Consider the following 21,346-nt stretch of genomic DNA (forward strand, 5'->3'; position numbering starts at 1 on the left):
TTTCAAATGGTTTGAAAGAGGAGTGAAAGAGGCCATCTATGTCCACTGTGAGCGACCATCTTTCACTCCTCTTTCAAACCATTTGAAAGAGGAGTGAAAGAGGCCATCTATGTCCACTGTGAGCGACCATCTTTGAACAGAGGCGGTGGTTTACGACACCAACTGTCTGCCATCTATAATCCAGTTTTGAGATCCCTCCCCAGACGCCTTAACGCCCACTCACATTCTGGGCCATCTGACCTCAGGAATTCACATGATAGGGTGGGGCCAGGTTTCACAATGAGCTCACCGGAAACCCTGGCTGATTAGGTCCCACACCCGCTTTCACACCTTGGCTCATGTGATTAGAGGATCACCAGGGGGTCCTTTGTCCCTCTTTGGGGGGATACTCCCACTGGGTTTAAATCTGGGACTCTCGGCCATTTGACCTTAGAACTGAAGAAGCTTCTCGGATGAGAGGTGAAACGTCTTCAAGCAACTTAAAGAAGTTCAGACGCTTTTCTTTCCAAGCTCCTTAGACTACAAAGATTATTGGTTAAACTACAGGCATGTCCTGTATAAAGGACTGGGTGAGCTGTGATTGACTTGGTTTCCTTTTTATTATTAGATGCTTTATTTGAGCTGGTTATTACAGATTGAGATCTCTGTTCTTGAGGCCAGTGTACAGTTAAGAGCAGACAAACAGAAAACGTCAGACATGATCACAAAATGAGAAGAACATCCGAGAGCTGCAGATGCAGAAATTATTAACCTTTAAAAAGTTCCAGTCCAATCAGGAAATGTAGCCTCAGGCTTTGGTTTTCCATTCCATGTGTGGGTTCATGTGTAAGCAGCGAGTTCAGTCCAGCTTTTCCATGTTTATTGTGAATAATGTTAAAACGTGTTAACACGTGATCCTCACAGCGTTCAGGGACATCGCTGTGTGCAGTTCACCTGCACTGGCGAGGAAACAACAAGACAACCAAACAGGCAGCAGTTTAGCAGCTGGTGCTCTCTGCTTGTCCCTCCTGACTGATTTCTCTCTAATTTTATTGACATCTTTTATTCCGACCTGCCCTCACCGCCCAGCGCCCTGCAGCTCGTTCAGCGTTTTCTTCCATCGGCCCATTGTCCCTTCACAGATGATGTTTCAGGCAGCATAATGCTCGCCACGGCACCTCCAGACTCGTGTCTGTCACGTGTACCCACTGTGAACCTGATCTCATCTGTGACGGGATCGGGTCACTAGTGGCGACCTGCCAGTTCCCTCACGCCGCCCCTCGTAGAGCTTGTTTCTGAAGGTTTGGTCCCAAACGTGTAACTGATCTGTTCTCCCTGCACAAAGGAGCAGATATGGCCCTGAGGCTGCATGGTCCCAGGACCTTTGTGCTTTTAAAGCGTTTGGATTCTGTGAATATTTAGAGCTTGTCTAAGTTCTTGTGCAAAGTTTAAAGTCTTTCCAGTCTAAGGAGCTTGGAAAGAAAAGCGACTGGACTTCTTTGTTCCACCTCTCATCTGAGAAGCTTCTTCCCAGGCATTTAACTCTCCACCAGGGTCCAGCTCTGACGTCTCCTCCACATTCTGTTACTTGTTTAGACTCTGAGATTGAAGAGCATCCTTTTTGGATCCATAATATGTTCTTTATGGTGGACCATATATCACCAGCAGGGAGCGCCAAAGCACCGCTACAGCTCTTTTCAATAAAGTCAAAACTGTGGAGTCCACTTCTCTGTGAACTTTATTTATTATTATGAATCAGTTTGTTTATTTCATTATTAGCGCACCTGATGATCTGCATGTTTGATTTGGATATTATGAATTTACGTCCTTCCTGATTCAACCGTCTAAGCTTGAGACTGTTGCTAGGAGTACATGGTTCGGGGGGCGGGGCTCATAAAACCTAGGACCGCTCATGTGCTGCTGTTTAGAATATTTTGAGGTTTGGAGTTAAAGTTAGAAGAGCGAGGCTGAGATGGTTTGCACATGTGCAGACGGGAGAAAGTGGATATATTGGATATATCAGACAAAGGATGATGAAGGAGAAGATGCAGAGGGTGGAGGACACGTGAGTGTCACACCGTTAGCCTCGTCTCCTGTGAGGACAGCAGGCCGTGCGGGTTGGAGGAAAACAAGAAGGGATAGAAGAGAAGAACGAGTGCCTGTTGGACTTCAATGTTCCCATTGTTTGTAATTTAAACCGAAGCCGTCGTGCCAACAAGTGTCAAACAAGTTCTGCAGAGACAGAAAGAGGCTCTCGCACAGCCTCCATCTGCGTCTCGGACACGAACGATAACAGCAGATGTCAGCGTGACGACACATCTGAAGACAGCCATGCACACAAACGCAGCAAACACAGAAATGATCCGTCCGGCTTTCAGCACAAATCATTTGGAGGAAAAGTGCAGCTGAATTTAAACTGATGACAAAATATAATAATGAGATACATCAAAGTCAGACCTTTTGGTTTTTGTTCAGAGTAGAAATGTGCATGAAGCTGTGACGGCAGAGTTACAGCAGCTTATTCAAGGGTCGCTCCAGTTTATTTCAGCCTGTTTAATGTGTATGAGCCGCACAAATGAATGTAATTCAGGGCAAAAAGCACAAACTCCCTGCAGATTTCTCAACTGAAACTTTTCTGTTTTACTGAAAGGAAACACAGAAATTAGCCATCTGGAGCTGATTTTCTGCCAAATTTCAGCATCATCAGTCTGCCTGCCCGTCTTACAGTGAGGGCCATATTTGATCTGACATTACATTTCTATCAGCAGAGGTGTGAATAATTCTGTCCAAGACTTAGACGCCATCAGGAGGCTCCACTTTTATTTATTTATTTAGATTTATTTTTTTAAATGTTCTAGATTTGTTTTAAGCTGGGAAAAGAAGGCCATCGACAGAGTGAACGAGAGGATCACACAGACACAGATACATAACATCTCAGTCCACAGGTCCAGTTCAGGGACTCCAGTTAGCTGAGGTGAAGCCTAGCAGAGAGCTAGCAGCTACAGCCACCTGTGTCACCATCCACCTGTCAGTCAGTGACGCCACGCCCCTATAATACAAACTTTAATCCAGGTGAGTTATAAAACAGGTGTTATGTTAGGAGAAAAACAGTTTGTGTATCAGGCTGTAAACATGTTTGTTTCTGCTGTAAAGCTTTAACATGGGAGTCTATGGGGACTGACTCACTGCTGCCTCTGCTGGACGGTAGAGGCACTGCAGGTTTTACGGTCATTTCTGGTATTATAATAAGAATTATTATAATAAAGCTCCACAGGAAGTCGTTACCACAGTGTGTAATTCATCGCTGCTGACTGCAGTGTTGCATTTTTCTCATTACTAACTAGCCCTTCCATTCAATACAGTGAAGCCCACCATCTCCTTCTCTAAGGCCTCTTTTTAAGTCACATTTTTCTGTCGTGTAGTCATTAAAACTGCTCGGGAGCTTCGAGTGCAATAAAACAATCTAAAGCATTCATCACAGCAAATGAATCCAAGTGTTATTTTATTTTAAAAATGCCAGAAAGACGTGAGCGGTTAAAGAATGAAGGACACAAATTTCTGTGCACATTAAAGGACCGAGTTGGTGGTTCTCAAAAATGCTCCGACACCTCCGCTGATTGGTTTTTAAACGACTTTCTTCCCTCCAGGCAGCCATCGACTCCCTCTGAAAAATCCTCTCTGAGACGTGACGCCGTCTGTGCTGTGCAATCCATCACAGTGAAGTTTTCATCACCGGCTTCTGCGAGCGCCGATGGTCCATTCGAGGACACTCCAACATCCCGAAACTCGAGAGCCGGGTCAGCGTCCCAGTCCAAAAGCAAACGGGAAGAAAAGAAGATGCTGGAGAATCTTCTTTCAGTTATCTGATTAAAACCGAAAGAACCAAGAGGAAGAAATGTGATCTTCCATTACACTGATGCTCTCCAGACAATCATACTGTAATTGGATTGGTGCACTGTGTGTGTAAGTGTGTACAAAAATAGTGTATTACTACAGACACAGTGTCTCCTAGCAGCCACAGAGAGGAGTAAGATTATTAAGACCACAGTTTGGAGCTCCTCAGAAAACAATGGGAGAATTCAACGTTCGGGAAAGGCTTTGGGAGCGACTCATTTCCAGCTCCGTGCTTTTGCTCTGACTCACGATACCAAACAATTCTTTCATATCTTACTGAGCATTGAACACAAACTCTTATAGCTCCTCCCCCTTTTAAAGCAATCTTCTGAGTGGCTCACAGACACAAAGATTTGAACATGGGGTGGTTCTGCACTCACAGCCAGGGCTGTGGACTGGAGATGACCATATAAGGAGATCCACTTGACATCACAGAGAGCCAACGATAGAAAAACCTGCGATAAACGGAGCGTGTAGAGCACAGCGGTGCGCAGGGATTACTTTACAAACGCCGAGCTCGTCATTAAAAACAAACACGGCTGGGACAGGAAACAGGACACTTTGACCTCTAACATCCACCAGGTCAGCAGTGACGTGTGCAGAGTTACAGACGGACTTTGTTTCAGCTGCAGGAAAAACCAGGAGATGTTATATTCCTTTTGTATTGTTTTTTCCCTAAAACTTTTAAAACTCCATAAAAAGGGATGAATGTTCAGCACGGCTGCACGGTTTAAGCCGTTATTTTGATTATTTGTTACAATCGTTCACGGATTTTTCGATGGTTTCACATCTGTACAAATATTTGCACCAAAATAAAATAAATTCATAAAATGTTTTCGCAAAACTTTGCAGAAATTTAAATCGGCAGGTTGCTGCTTCCACTTTTACATAATGCAACATTCCTGTAGTTATTCTTTATAAATGAATATCTGCAGATGAATCAAGTGTTCGTTCATCTCCTAGAAGGAAGATCTAAAGTCTTTCTCTGTGTTTGTTGTTCCTGCACGAGTGACGTTTTGCTGCTTTGAAAAATAACTGCATGAGGTAACAACAGATGTTTTGCCAGTAAGCTGACCATTTTCCCGAAGCTTTCATTACTCACCGCGGTTAGTCGGCACTTATCTTTGACCACGTGAAATGAGATTTGAGTGTTTCTCTGTGAGTGGATGACGCGCTGCACGGCCTCGCTGTCATGGACGTCTGAGCTGATGTTGGATGATTGTTACTCTACAGTTCTGGGTGTTCTCGGGTTATTTGTGTTGCTTTATGGTGCAGACGCAGCTCTCCTGCACTCTTTGCATAACATCTTCTTGGTTAATCAGTGGAGACGGCGGCACAGTGCAGGGGACAGCTGCGATTGGCTCACGCAGGCAGGTGGTCAGATGCTGATTTAGGGAGTGCTCGATTTCCTTTTTATTGGAGGAGCGTGCATTTTTAATATTACGTGATCAAATCCATTTAAATGTGTGAAGCCAAAATCAGGATCAAGATCAGATTGATGTAAACAAACCTCAGTGACCTGGTGGAAGTTAAGAGGCGACTATAACCTGATAAGTTGTGGACACACTTTTAAGGAAACATGAATCTAGAGCGTGGAACATTATTTTGTTCATCGTACAAGTGCTCCAGAGTTTTAATGTACGGGAAGGAGAAAGTTTTTAACACATAATGAACCAAAAGTGTCACATGACCTCCATCAGAACGCTGCAGACGGAAGCGTGGGAGTCTTGCTCGACTTCATCCCATCGTTCCCGTTCTTCGACACGGATTTGAGCTCATCTAGTGAAGAATCATCCTTGGTGCAGCTCTTCCCTGACTCGGCGGCTATTTCCTCGTCCCGCTCCTCCTTCCACACCCGCTTGTACTCCTGCTTCAGCTCCTGATATGAGCGGGAGAAGGTGTGGAAGATGGAGGTGGCCGGGAACGCCATGATGAGGATGCCGCTCAGGATGCTGGTCAGCGCCACTATCTGTCCGGGGATGCTGCGCGGCACCATGTCGCCGTAGCCCACGGTGGTCATGGAGATGATGGCCCACCAGTAAGAGGCCGGGATGCTGCTGAAGCTGTGGTGGGGGTGCGTGGCGGCAAACGGCGCCAGCTCGCTCTCGGCTAGATGAACCAGAGGTGAGAAGAGGGTCACGGCCACGCAGACGAACAGCAGCAGCAGGCCGAACTCTCTCATGCTGCGCTGCATGGTCACCCCGAGCGTCTGCAGGCCCAGAGAGTGGCGAGCCAGCCGCATCACGTAGAGGATCCGCAGGGCTCGCAGCAGGCGAAGGATCAGGCTCAGTTTGTCCAGGTAGCCTCTGCCGGCCCCCATGATGACATCCTCGTGCGACTCGTCTTTAATGTCGACCACCAGGGACACGTAGTACGGCAGGATGGCAACGGCGTCGATGATGTTGAGCGGGCCGCGGGCGAAGGCCAGCTTGCTCTGGGCGTTGATAAATCGCAGCACAAACTCCAAGGTGAACCAGGCCACGCAGATGGACTCCACCACGAACATGTTGTGACACTTCTGGGAGCACTCGCCCTGCAGACGGGGACAGAAACACGGAGCAAATATAAAGTGCCGCTCCATCGATTTCACACATGATGCTCAGATAGCCTCGGAAAACAGTGACCTGCGAGGCCCGCTGCCTCTCGCCGTGCCGAGGGCAAACGGCCTCTCGGTTTTCCTTACCATCACTTTAATTCCACGTCTGTCTGCACAAAGCGAGAAATTGGAAAACATTTAAAAGCTGCAGAGCACTTACATTGATTTCTCTGGAGGTGAATGCTAAAAAAAGTGTCTGTTGTAATAAGAAGTATAAAAATCCATTTTTATTCCAGTGTGATTTTAACAGATGACAGAATGATGACAAAGAAATGAGAAAGAAAGACGACTGAATGAAGAACGGTGTCCACAAATACCAGAGTGACAAAAAGAAAAGTGAAAATTACAACCTGGAAGAACATGGGCTTTTCTAACTGCACATAATGTGAACTACTTCTGACGAGAAGACGCCGTCGGGCAGCTTCCATCAAGCATTAAAATTTATAATTTTAATCTAGAACTCTGTGTTCCCTGATAAAATACGACTCCTGGAAACAGGTGAATTATTTGTGAGGGAGGTAATATTCGGGAAAGGATGGTGAACCTCACCTGAACTTTCTGCCTGGTACTCGGTGAAAGCTGAATAATAAAAATGATTTTCCTGCTTCCATTCTGCTTCCTCCTGTTTTACTCCATCAGACCTCCTACGATCCTGTTCCAGCCATGATGTGCATGACAAACATGACCAGACGTTCTAATAATGAGGACAGTGTATGCACAAGTAATCCATGTGAGCCAGAATCACTTAGTTTACCACAGTTTTTTTCTACTTCTGGTTCTACATGATGTCATAGAGAGTATCCAATGAAAAGAAAGTGGTCTTAAAGGGTGGCGTTGAAGTGGGAGGAGCTAAATAAGGGCTATCTCTATCTGTAAATCATACAAAACCTCTCTGGTGGAGTCAAAGGATAAAATATGGGGCTGCTGTAAACTGTGTCAACATAGTGCTTTATGCGAATTTACTCATTTAATTGAGCGGTGTCTTTAGAATTTGGCCTGCGCTGATTAGTTGTAGAGATATAAGGTGAAATTTTGTTTTTGAACGTTTGTAAAAGCAAATCCGTCAGATCTTATTTTTTTCTCAAACCATGACTCCTGATAATTAACATTAAATAAAAACACTGTATTTTCTGTAAGCTAATGTTAGCAGGATTATATCTGCAGCAGCACCGTCCACCTTACAGGTCGGCCAGATTCAGAACTTTCAGCTTCTTTTGGCGCTCACGTCCACACTTTGATTTTCTGTCGGCTCAATTAGTCCGACCGGCTGCAAAAACGTTCGGGAGGAATCGATTTATTGTCTCCAGCTCACAAAAGCCAAATTCAGACTCTTTACACTGACAACAGCAGTCAGCTCTGCACGCTGTCTCCTTTGGTTACCTCAGACCGCCGGCAGAAAACAACCAGCAAACAGTCACGCTGACAAAAGCTGCTTTTCAATCCACGCCTGAGCCCCATTAATATGCTTTAATTTGTCTTTTTACTGTCATCGCTCTTTCAATCAGTGAAGTTACACTGATTTATAACCGCACCTATTTGTAATTACAGAGGATTTATTCTCCATATCTTTATTCTTGGACTCTTCTGTGGATGCCTGTTTGTCTCATACTGAGTCGGGTTGGCAAACATAAGGCCCAGGGGCCAGAATCAGGCCCACTGGATGGATTTGGAAAATGTAAAGGACAAAAATGTTCCACTTTAAGCTATATTTTCATAAGTTTTACAGCTTTTCCTGATGATATAAAAATCTCCATGGCCATTCAGACCACAGCAAAACAAACAACTAACAGATAAACGATATATCAGAAAGCTTTTTTAATTATCTGCCATAGAAATGTATATTTTTACAGTAGGGTCATAGTAAAAAAAACCCAGACATATTCTGTTAATTAAAAAAAATGTAAGTCTTAGAATCACAGGATTTTCTGCACAAACAATTATTTATAACAATTTCAAATTAAATCAGCGTTTCTGTATCACTGAAACTCTGGGCTAAACTGTTGAATCTGTTCTTTTTCTTATATTAAAATATCTCAGAGATTAAATGTGCAGTTAGACTGTACATGTAAATACTCTGTTATATTACTGTGATGTGATGAATGTGTTAGCTAAGAGCTGCTTTTACACATCCAGCCTACACATCGCACGTTCATCTGTAGTCACATTTCCTCTCTCCTGTCTGTTGCTGGGTGCAGGTACCGTGCAGCGTGTTTATCACTTCGAGCTTTCTTGTTTTTTCTAGAAACAGCTTCCGTCTGTAAATATCACAGTGAGAGCGAACAAAATCTGCAGCACTGTCTGCATCAGTTTACCTGTCAGTTAATCACCATCAGCCCCACTTTACATCACAGCTACGTGAGCCGACGTTAATAGGATGAAATATTTAGTGTTGTGGTGGAAATGTTTCTCAGTGAACACACAGTCTGCTCTGTGAAGTTTTCATTACTTTCATTAAATTTCCAGCTAAAAATCATCCGTCAGTAACGGCTCCGCCGCTGAGGGGAACGACCCAGAGAGCCAACTACAGCAGAAATGATGTCTTCATCTCTGCAACACACAAAACTGTAAGTCAGGAAGTAAACAAGAGCTTTATAGCAACAGCCCGCTCTAACCAGCATCACCAGGTCCCCTCTTCAGCACCATTTCCTGCATTAGATCATCTTTTTTACAAGACGTCCTCCAACAAAGCAGTCATCATAAACTAACAATGTACTATGAAAATCATCATGTAGGACTGTTTACTGTCCACACGAGCGCACAAACTGTACCACCGCCGGAGTACACGCTTTTCTTGGACCATCTGAAAGCTTTAGTTGTTAAGTTTAGATGCAAAGACTCTTTGGCGGGGAACAGAAAGCAGTTATGCGCCGTGTGCAGCTCTGTAGAGAGTTGGCAACACGATCACACATCACAACATTTACACATTCACACAAACTTATTCTGTCACCTGCTTCCTGCAGAGGTCACCAAAACATATCACCTGGCTCTATCTCACCCTATCCCAGCATCCTCTGTCACGCCAACCCTCTGCGCGCCCTCCTGCTTTACATCCATGAATCTTCCCTTTAAAATGCCTCTACTGGTCAGCCAGATGACCCCGGGGTCAGTTTCCCTCTTTCCTATAACCTTTCCTGGTTTATTGGCACCTGTGTGGTTACAGTCCTGAATAATATTTACATGTTTTAATTTAGATATTTCAGAAAAATCCCCTTTCAGACTTGATCCAGTTTAGCGGTGAGTGCAGCGTGTATTCCAGCTGCTACGGTGCTAAGTGCTATATCAGAGTGTGAGCTAGCATTGCTGTGCACTGCTGAACTCTGCAATTAACCCGAATGTGTGAAGAGGAACAAACTGGGTGAGTCTGTGATGCTGCTGACCGTTAGAAAGAATAAAGTCTTACACTCTTCCATGTGTTTAACCTGTTAAGCGGTTTTCTGAGTTTCCTGCTCAAAAAGGAAATTCATTGTATTTCTCTGCAATTATAAATTCTGTGTAACCAATCTTGGTATCAAAATAAAGCTAACACTCATCAGAGGTGTAAGTAGTGCTGCAGATGTTGATATTTCAAAGTTACTGTGACTCAAACATAGAAAAGTTTGATTTTTTATTTCCCTCGCCTAATTTCTTAAAGTGTTTTATAGCAAATAACACCTTTGAAAATATGCTCTGGGTCACATTTAAGTCCAGAAAATCACGTAACTGTTTGGCGTCTTCGCTTTGTTTGGTGGTTTTAGAAATCGTTTACATGAGATTTTAGCTGAGATTCAGAGGTTTCCGTGGATACCACACATATGACTTTAAACTATGACTGTAACCTTGGCTAGGATGACATGGGGGTACATACAGACAACCTGACACTGACTGAACGGAAACACAGACTCAATACAAACAAGGGTGATCAAGGGAAGTGGCCACACACTGGGAAACAGCTGACACAAACAAATCATAATGACGCCACAAGGGAAGACAACAAGACCTTCAAAATAAATAGGAAACATGATGGGATTCAGATGTGACCTGAAGTTGACAACAGGAACCATGCAGACATAACATGACAGGTAAGACACACCCAACAACAAGGGAAAACTACACTGAAAAAAAGGAATTGTCCAGCTCTTGGATTTACGTAAGCATCTTGTGTGTATTTAACACAAGTGCCTCATGCTTTAAAGTTAAGTGTAACTATATAGTGTAGAAACGACATGATATGCAGAGAGGCTCGATTAAATTGTTCATATCGAGTGAAGTAAGTCAATAATATAGCAATGTTAAATCCCGCGACACCGCACGGGATTTCAGTCTCGCACGCTTTGGATCGTGGTTTGAGGAAGGCATCCATCTCAGTCAAGTTGAGCAGCCGCCTCTAGTTTTTTTTGGTATACCAAAAATAGTAAATTGGGTGGTTGTTACATTAAAAAAGTCTAACTTATAATAATTTCATGTTTCCAACTTGAACGTAATTAAATCATGAAGGATCTGTACCAAATTCAACAACTTAATTTGTTCTTGTTGAGATGACCTGATACAATCTAGTGCGAGTGGTTAGTTGCTGAACTCATGAAATTCACAAGATCGCACGAGATGTCAAACTGCAGGAAAATCACTGGAGTTATAGGAGGCAGACAACGACATACACACCACGTGTATGCTGTTGCTATTTATTGTGGTTTAACCTGTCAAGGACAAAAACAAAAAAATTCTGCATCAAGCCTTGAAATCATAGCTGGATTGGTGGCATATTTGCTAGTGCTGTTGCTTCACAGCTAGAAGGTCCTGGGTTCAAATCCACAATCTGGCTAGTTTGCACTGGTTTCTCTCTGGGTATTCTGGTTTCCTCCCACAGTTAAAAGTCATGCAGTTAATAGAGTTAGGTTAATTGGTGATTCTAAATTACCGTGAATGTGAGTGCAAATGGTTGTTTGTCTCTATGTGATAGACTGGTGAGCTGTCCAGGCTGTACCCTGCCTCGTAACCTATCACTTCAGGGGTATTTCCCTGCATCCAGGATAAAGATAGGAGGACCGTAGTTGTTGTAGATCTATTCGATTTTTATGGTAACCAGACTCAGACTTTGTTGAACATTATGTAACATAAAGACAACATGTAGTATTTAAGTGACCAAGTAGTATTGGGGTAAAAGTTATTGAATAGTGTTGAAATAAAATGACAAAATTGTGAAGAATTCAAATATTCCAAGAGCTCAACTTACTTCATCTAAACATGTTTCAATCACGTTTTATGAAGACAAAACGCACAGGTTTATTGAATATGAAAAAGTTGTGCTGATTTAACTCAGTTGTTTAAGTTTCTGCCAAAGCAAAACATTTGTGTGCAACCAAAGTCCACTACTGAATTAAGTAAATCCAACATGGCCTTTTTTTCAGTGTAGGGGAACGGGGGAAGATGACACAAGGAGTCTAAATGAGCACAGAACTATAACTACGCAACCTAGGAGCTAAAGAAGACTAAAAGAACCAAAACATAAACAATGAATATCAAAATACAATGAAACACAATAACACTGGGTTAAACGACCCAGGACCGTGACACAGTGGCCCCAGATGCAGACGTCAGGTTCAACATTCAGCCAGATCCCAGAAATTTCTTTCTTATTTAAACCCATATTTAAAACGTTTTATGAATTTCAAACTGATTCCACAGGCTGTTTTATAAATTCTGTAAGCTCTGTACCCACCTTCGTCTCCTCATCTCGGAGGTCCGGCATGGTGCTGATGCACAGACTGATGACGGTGACCATCACCATGACGATGGAGAGGCAGGCGAACATCTTCCCGGCCAGGCCGGAGTGAGGGTTTTCCACCATATCGCGCAGCACCACGATCAGTCTGCGATAGCCCTTTTCCGTCTGTGTGCTGTTCTTCTTCAGCATCATCCTCTTCTGCCTCCACTCTTCCTCCTTACGCTCCCGCTCCGCCACCTCCTCCACCCGGGCCATCATGCGACGGCGGCAGCAGCGCTCCATATGGCCGGGGTCCACGCCCCAGTAGTCGAGCTCGTCGTGCAGCGAAACGGCACATAACTCCCGGAGCAGACGCAGTTTGCCTGCCGCCAGGAAGTTGAGGATGACCCTAAAGGCTGTTGGGTTTCGGTCGAAGAAGAACTCCTGGCAGGTCTCGTCGTAGTCGTCGCAGAGTCGTGCGATCTCCTCGGGGGTGGTGCAGAAGCGCAGGCGACCCAGACGACTCTGAGGAAACTGCTCCAGGGTGCTCCAGGGGAAGGTGTAGCGGTTACCGCCGACATTGACCAGAACCTGCAGGGTGCGGTCGACCACGTACGAGGCCTTCGGGTCGCGCAGCAGCTGGGCACGCTGGAAGTAAACGCCTTTGAGGGTCTCGGTCTCCGGGATCTCGGTGAAGAAGCGGTCGAGGCTGCTGTCGTCGCTGCTGATGGAGTAGGTGCTGAAGTCGTGGTTGGCATTGCTGATGATGGGCATGCTGGCAGCTGGATGTGTGACGGGATGGATGAGATTTTATTATGTCCGACTGACCGGAGTTTTACGGAAGCTCCACGGAAACTGTAGGGAGGCAAAAAGACAGATTCAGTCTGTTGAAATCTTCCATTAATTCAAACTTGTTTGTCTCCAAGGGTCTCAATAGGGACCAACATGGAGTGAAGGAAGTGTCCCAGACCTCCTACTGTTCTGATATCAAATCCAAGTCCTTTTACGTCACTTATCGAGCCTTTTCATGTTCATGTTTTAAAGTTACTCCAACTCAATCATCCTTTTTTGCAGAGAAGACTGAAATATCTTCCTTAATGTTCCCCACTCGTCCCCACAACATAAAACTATTAGGAAATGTTGTCTGACACATTCAATTAACTGCTACAGGCTTCTGAGCTTCATCTGTGTTAAACATCCAAATTCAGAATGATTAAGAAGTTTTGGCTTGAAGCTTGACGTGACATCAGAGTCAGTATTGCAGTTTTCAAAGCGAGCTCTCGCTGTCATAACCTGTCAGATACCATCAAGAAACAAAGAGCAGTAAATGGGATGTGAGCAGGACGCCGGTTTCTGATGTGTTTAATCACAGACAACACTGAACAGACATATTGAGCCACAGCAGCAATGCAGCCCGAAACACGGAGAGAGAAGATGAGGCCTCTCGCATATTTGTGCGAAGCCTCATCTTCTGTAATGAGTCTGATCAAAACAAAGCAGCGTGCCAGGAAAAAGAGTTCGGATCACTGCAGTCGCTGCCAGGAGAACAACAACCCTCAGTGAAGCACAGGACCATGAATATCACCCAATTTGATGCGTATCTTCTAAAATACTGAATCTCAGACTCAGTGGCAGTCATTATTAGTCTGCTACGAATTTGGTGATGGATTCTGAAGTGAACTTATTCTGTTTTTTTTCTTATTTCCTGTCATATCGCCTGTTCCGATGAACAGTCATATTAAAAACTGAGTTTCAAATAATGAAATGTGTATGTACAAATAAATACCTGGATTCAGACAATTCCTTCTATTCTAGGAGCTTCTCTGATGATGCTGGTGAGGGGATATCCCAAATATGGTCAAAAACCCCACCCACCTGCTGTGTCCGAACGTTTATTCTCCACTCGGGAGCGAGGTTAGCAGGGTGACAAAGTTTTCTTTCTTTATTCAGTATTAAAGGTTTTTTCTGTTCTTTAGAAAGAATGCAGAGTTTGGATCAACAACAGCTGAAAACCTAAAGTGGACTCTCAAGTCAAATACGAAGCAGGATTTTCAGCTAGGCTAATGCTAAAAGACAAAGCTATCCGGTTTTTAAGTGATGACGTGATGAACGCTGCTTCCAGGTACAAACTACTCTCTGTTTATTAAAGCTGTTGTGATTTTAACATGTTTTAATTCTTTGTATCTTGTTCTTTTTAATCTCAACAAGCCCCTAAAAACAGTCAGTGATCACTGTCGGCCTCTCTCAGTTTTTGTTACCACTGTTCATTTTAAAGCTCAGTGTTTAAAACCTTACGATGTAACTCCAGCCCAGCCCATGCAGCAGTATATTAATGACTAACCTCGTATTGTGGATGGATTATCTCAGTTGTTCTCCTGACTGAAGTTTGGTCCGTTTACAGCATCCTGCCATGCGATTGCATTTGTTCCTAACCATCAGGAACCCTCACGTTAACTTTTACAGAGTGGAACAAAGTTAGCGTTCATCCTCCAGCTTCACTGTGTTTATATTATGCTAACATAGCTGTGTTGCTAGCGATCACGTAGCACATCATTATATACCAGCTAGCCCAACTTCAGTGACTCTACAAACGTCACTGCTGTTTAGTTTTCTGTCTTCATTTATGTTGGAAGTGATAGCAGAGCTGTACATTTGAATTGTTTCAGAAACCTCTCAGTCAGAACATGCTATATCATGTTTAGGTGGAAACTAGCGAGCTAACTTCCTGCTAACTTCTAACTCTGTTAAATTAAAAAAATTCTGTTTTCGTGGATGTCTGGATGTTACACCTGGTAGAGCAGCCACACTGATTATTTTATTACAGATTAAAGAATTTAGACAATTTGTAACTCACAGTGATGCCGCAGTGTTCGCTTGACTTTGGGACCTGAAGCAGAGAAACAGTTAATGACGCCAGACTTAAAGACCGGATTCCATTGATAATGGGCAATACTGAGGAGTTAGACCTGGATGCAGAGCAGCTTGTGACTATAGATTCATTGAAGACTATAATGTGCTGTCAGTGCGCCCCAGGGCAGCTGTGGCTACAATGTAGCTTGCCATCACCAGTGTGTGAATGGGTGAATGACTGATTGTAGAGTAAAGCGCTTTGGGTCCTTGGGGACTAAGTAAAAGTACTATACAAATACAGGCCATTTACCATTTACATTACCATGCTTACCTAGACGTAGCTAAGATAAGAATTTTGCTAACCCTGAAACCCTATAAGAACAGCTCATTCAGTTTCCATATGATTGTTTTCTACTCTTCCGTGTTATATGATCATTTAGACCAGAGGCTGAGCCACCCTGCAGATGAAACAAGACAACGAGGACAATGATAAAAAAATGAAGCTTTTTGTTAAATAAATCAGACACTGATCCTGATGTGCTGTATTAAACTATCTGGACTTCAGGTGTCAAAGCTGACAATATATCCAGCTCTAATAATTCTTCCATGCCAGTCATTAAAGAACAAATCAATGAGTCTACATTAGTTCGTGTGTCTTTTTCAGTAAAATAGAAAATTGACTGAAAGGGGAAGAAGCTCTCAACACTCCCCATTTTAGCCTCGACACCCTGCACAGTTTCTTCACACCAGTTCACGCCTCGATTCGTGTGACTCGACGGTGAGACACAGTGATGGCGTGAACGAACCCAGAGAGTAGAAAATGCCTGAGAATCACCAAAGAAGCTCCTTCAGCTCTACAGGTTCGAGCAGAAAGTAGTTTCACCTCGGCCTGATGTCGACAAGATGAATATAGAATCTGCTCGTATGAAACCAACGTGGGTTTGACAGGTCGGTCAGTGTGAGCTATAAAAGACTGAGATCCTCACTTCTCGTGACAGCGAACCACTAAGTCATGCTGTAAGTACATTTAAGTAATGCATGAATAATTTAAAGTTTTATATATTTTACAGGACAGGAGGAGTCGTTTAAGTACTGCATCATTTTTGTGGTAATTGTGAAGCAAAACAAACAAAATTTCCCCTTTCATGTTGTAAGCATGCTGTGCTACAGATTTAGATATTTATTTTTTCATACAAGTTAATATAGGAAAATATTTATAGTGTTTAAATAAAAGGACAGTTTAATAATACAATGTCCCAAAAATTACCCCATATTTACGACACAAGATCAGAGAATATTCTTTAATTTTCTGCAGAATTCCCATGAAATTACTTAATGACTGAAACCACTTTAAATCACTTACACAGTACTAAAGTTTATTTACATCACATTTCTTTCGTTTACTGTAAAAATCCGACTTGTTACCTCCTTATTTTAGTGTATGTACCTTTAAATATTTGTAAGTAAATATAATGCTGTAGTTTCAAATAAAATGCTGACTCCCATTATGGACTCTTGTCTACATCGTTCCTGCAAAAGCAGCCACCTCTGAAGCTTTCTTGTTAGACACAAAGCAGTTACACAAAGGAAAAACGTGCGTGTGTGAATGGATGTATAAGACGTGGTGTGTAAGGCACTCGGTGATCAGGTAGAGTAGAGCCAGTCCACTTCCTGGTTTGGGTTGCTGATGGCTCTGTCCTGTTGCTGAATTCTGTCCTAGATTCTGCTTGAGTGCCATGTTGCTCTCTATGATCTATGATCCCAATTTCAGGCACACGTCAGGGATTATTAAAGGGAGCATGATGCACGCAGCTCAATTTGGAGCCGCAGCAGAAAATCTCAATACTTTATAATTAAGAAATATAAAATTGGGAAAAATCATTAAAACTTGTTTAAGTATAGAGTGACGGAGGGAGAAAGTCATTTTAATCCGTTTACCGTTAGATCTACAAAACAGTGCAGTGTGTGTGTGTGTGTGTGTGTGTGTGTGTGTGTGTGTGTTTCAGTCTAATGAACAGGAGGTTTATTTAAAAACATAATTTGGTGAAAAACTGACATTTAATGGTTGCATGAGTGCAAACAGATCCTCTGTACACTCCTGCAGAAGCTGAACATGTTTCAAAGCGTTCAGCATGTCTGCACGAAGGCCAGCCCAGTTTTCATTTATGAGTATGCTGTGCTGTGCTAATGTAGCGCCTCTAATATCAGCAAGAGGTTTCAGGAGTGAGGCCATGTTAAAAGCAAAACTACAAAAATTGTTTTGTCTCAAAAGATCATTTCCTCCTTCATAACACCTGTACAGGGGAGAACATTTTTATAACTCACCTGTTTAAAGCTTATTAAGGCTTAAAGTTTGCATTATTAGGGGCGTGGCTTCTTGAAATGACAGGTGGACGGTGACACAGGCGGCTGTAGCTGCTAGCTGTTTGCTAGCTTCACCTGAACTGAACCTCTGGACCTTTTTTTTTTTGCTGTTGGAGCATTTTGACATCATGTGATCAATAATATGGCTGCTGTGAGGTCACTGCACTAACAGACCATCCAAGAAGGTTGAGCTCTGGTTTTTGGGTTTGATTTTAATTCTTACTCAGCAGTAATTACCAGACATCTGTGTCTGTGTGATGCCTGAACCAAACTAGCTAGCACTCCAAAGAAAAGAAAGAAAGACATAAATTAATTTTAAAAAAAGCTATATGTAAATAAGATAATCAAAAACATCATGGTTGCAGTCCAAGTTTTGTTTATAATGTTGAGGCCAGATACCAGGGGCTGATGTGACTGTAGAGTCCTCCATCTTTTAGCTACAGTCTAAAGCTTTCCTCAGCCTCTCCGACCTGAAACCAGCTGTCAGCTCATATTTTTATTAAAATGCGAGCTGAGCCACTTTCTCGCTTAAGATCTGAGATTCAAACTCAATTTTTGAAATTAAAGTTCAGCCTGAACTTGACACAGAAATGAGGGACGGACCCTGAACTACACCCCGGCCAAAGTTCCGTACAGGCCAGGTGTGACTCACTCACCTTTCAGCGCGGAGACGAGCCGCCTCGGCTCTCTAACGTGTCCCGCTCATGTTCTCTAGAAGACGCTCCTCGGCCACTGAGACTGGCGCACAACCGTCCGCGTAACTGCGCCAATTACGAGGCACAGGCGCTGCTCCGGCTCCAGTTTCTGAATCCAGTCTGAAGTTTGGGCTCGGTGTGTGTCCGTGCACCGTCACGGGGCTGCACGCACACGTCGCCTCTCCAGCAGCTCCGGAGTTGGAGGGAACGGAATGAAACGGATTTCTTTGTGCGCAGCTCGGCGCTCGGTGTCCGCTGACCCCCGCCCCCCGCCGCTTCCGAGGAGACGATAAATGCGATTACCTAACGGCGGTGTCCTCCTGAAACCTGCCGCTGGATTTTCATCTGTGTTTGACAGCAGGACCGTCCTCCTCCTCCTCCCTCCCCCTCATCCTCCTCTTCCTCCTCTCACACCCTCCCTTCTCCAGCCCTTCTCGCCGATGCACTGTAAAACACAGACAGGATGAATGTGCTGGAAGAAGTTTGGGGCGGTTTTGTCTGATGTGAGAGACACGAAGAGGCAAAAGAAAGAGACGCGTGTAAAAGTTTAACCATTTAATCTTCAGGATCTTGTTGAGTCACTAACAGCTCCACAGCTCTGAGGTCGGACCGGATAATTCACGCTGCAGGATTTAAACTTACAGCAAGTCTGTGTGACTCCATCACAGGTCAGAATGAGAGCGTGCAGCCCTCTGGCACAAATCACAAACACTGATGGAACAGAAGCAGTTTGCAAAAACTCTGAGCTGCAACAGTAAGTCTGATGTAACCAAGAGAAAAAAGAAAGCGCGCTGCATCCATTCTGATCAGAGCAGCGGGTCTACTGCACAGCCTCTTTATTAGCCAGAGCTGTGCTTCTCACATCTACGTGCAAGTGGATTCAATTTCATGTACACACTCTGTAGACTCCAATTTGGTGCTGCTGCACTACAACTGGACCCTACTGTACGTGCGTTCTGCAGGCCTTCTAGAAAATAATATAAAGCTTGATTAGACGCCTGATGACTGACACCACAGACGAGTATGTTCTTATTTTCTGTTCCTGGAGGGACATACGCAGAGTTAGTCCCTGTTTTTGTTCAGATACTCAAAACTAAATGTCACAAATTCCAGGTGGTAAAAAACAAATGATGAAAAGCTGCGGTTCCTCTAACGACCAGCAGAGGCAGCAGTGAGTCAGTCCCCATAGACTCCCACGTTAAAGCTTTCCAGCAGAAATAAACATGTTTACAGCCTGATACACAAACTGTTTGCTCTGTGTGGATCATTTCCTCCTTCATAACACCTGTACAGGGGGAGGATGTGTTCATGACTCACCTGTTTAAATTGCTTTAAGGCTTAAAGTTAGCATTGTAAGGGGCGTGGCCTCTTCGTGGCTGTAGCTGGTAGCTGTCTGCAAGGCTTCACCTCAGCTAACTGGAGTCGCTGAACTGGACCTCTGGACCATGTTTGTGCTGTCTGAACCTTTTTATGACATCATCTGATCTAAAAGGGAATGCACAGAGATTACATGCACTCACACAGTTTGTGTTACTCATGTGTGTGTACATTATATATTAATTTAATGGTTTGTGGAAAAAAACAAACCAACAATGCTGTGAAACATTTTTTTCTTCTTCTAAACCTGAAGACAACAAATGAAAATGAAAGTCAAAAAAAGACAAATTTAAAAGAAACCAGGGGAGCCTTAATCTACTGGATAAAAAGCCTGTCGAGTATATTTTTTTCAACCTCACCTACCTGCTTAGGTGAACTCTGTCGGTCCCTTCAACAGTAAATATATTAGAAAGAGAGAAAATATGTTCCCTGCAGATATAATTTGCAGTTAGGCTGTGTAAAAATGTCATGTTTTAAAGTCAGGGTTGCTTTTTAGTTTGCTGAAAACAGCCGTGACAGAGCTCCTACACACAAACCTGTGGTGAAAAACTACAGGTTTGTGTGTGTGTGTGTACAATGCGACAGCTCTGTCACCTCCTACAAAAGGTTGCCGGAGCAATCTGTTCAACCAGATATTAAAGGAGGGTAACACATGCGTGCTATTGCCAGTCCACTCATCTGCCCGGGTGTGCTTCCTGTATTTCCACTGTGTCCATCAATAAAGACCCAAAACAAAGGTTATGTTATGATAATAGGTTCAGTCTGGCCCTGCCTTAGAGAAAGACACCCCCCTCCCCCCAGGGTGAAAGGGAGGGGTGAGGCAGAAATAAAGCTATTTTTTGGTTTTTACTTTTAAACCGTATAACCAGTAGCTCAGTGCTGATTGGGAGCCTCGTTCCTCAAACGTACCAATCGTTTATTACACAGCGGTCACATTATAGCAGCGTGCATGTCACCTTCAGAGCGCCTGTTGCTCTGGTTATTAGATCTGGACTGAAACCACCTGCTTCTTGTAAAGCAGCAATGCAAATCATCAATGACATAATAGTGTGTGTTTCCCTGTGTGTGTGACTGTGTTTGTGACACACACACACACACACACACACACACACACTAAGGCTCTGTGTTTTATCTTCTGTCTATTTTATTAATCCTCTCTGCGTTTGGACGCCAGCCTGCACAAACTTTAACAATCAGGCTTTCACTGCACTTAAACAAAAGCTTTTCAGTAAAATCCAGTTTATACAGAAGAGCCACGAGCAAGTATGCAAGCAGCTGTGCACTGTAAAAACACGCGGAGGGAGAAGACACACAAACCTGCATGTACAACAGCAGCAGTTCAGCAAAGTCAGGGCCTCAACAAAACCTTTGGAGGTTTTTTCCCAACAAAGTCCAACTGAATGCTGCCTAGACTGTATATAAAAGATGGGCATGTGGCTAGCTGTAGTGAGGTGCAGAAGTCCCATAAACCTGCATTGTTGCTGATGACCACCAGGGGGCGACTCATGTGCTCGCATGTAGACTGTGGGAAAAACAAAAATCGATCAGTCAATCATTCTAATTTTATTTGTATTTCACTTTTCATGCAGGTGACTGCAGCTCAAAGTGCTTCACAGATGACTGAGAAGCAAAATCATAAAACTGTAATAAAACAAAGCAAACAGCATATGGTGAAAAGTCATTTAAGCTGCTTTCAGCTCCTGAAGATTCTCAAGGGTCACCCCGGTGGCTCCCTCCATATTTGATTTGACAGATTTTCCTAAGCAGACTAATTATCAAATTATTAAAATGAGATTCAAATTAACCTAAAAGTCCAAAAACAGCAGGTCAAATAAATGATGTCAAGAAAATGTTGCCACCACAGCACATTACCTCCCCGCAGCATTTAGCTACCCTACTTCTTACATTACT

General features: G+C 43.5%; 1 protein-coding gene across 1 annotated transcript; it reads right to left on the reverse strand.

Annotated features, from left to right (window-relative positions):
• Window positions 1–1,895: 1,895 nt before the first annotated feature.
• LOC134632241 (potassium voltage-gated channel subfamily G member 4-like) lies at window positions 1,896–18,379 on the reverse strand. Its single transcript, XM_063480901.1, has 3 exons — window positions 18,020–18,379; window positions 12,165–13,004; window positions 1,896–6,406 (listed from the first exon to the last, which is right to left on the reverse strand). Exons 2-3 carry the CDS (start codon window positions 12,921–12,923, stop codon window positions 5,570–5,572), a joined length of 1,596 nt encoding a protein of 531 aa, XP_063336971.1. The 5' UTR covers window positions 12,924–13,004; window positions 18,020–18,379; the 3' UTR covers window positions 1,896–5,569.
• Window positions 18,380–21,346: the final 2,967 nt, after the last annotated feature.

This window comes from Pelmatolapia mariae, linkage group LG1 (genome assembly GCF_036321145.2).
Source record: "Pelmatolapia mariae isolate MD_Pm_ZW linkage group LG1, Pm_UMD_F_2, whole genome shotgun sequence".
Taxonomy (NCBI): Eukaryota; Metazoa; Chordata; class Actinopteri; order Cichliformes; family Cichlidae; genus Pelmatolapia; species Pelmatolapia mariae.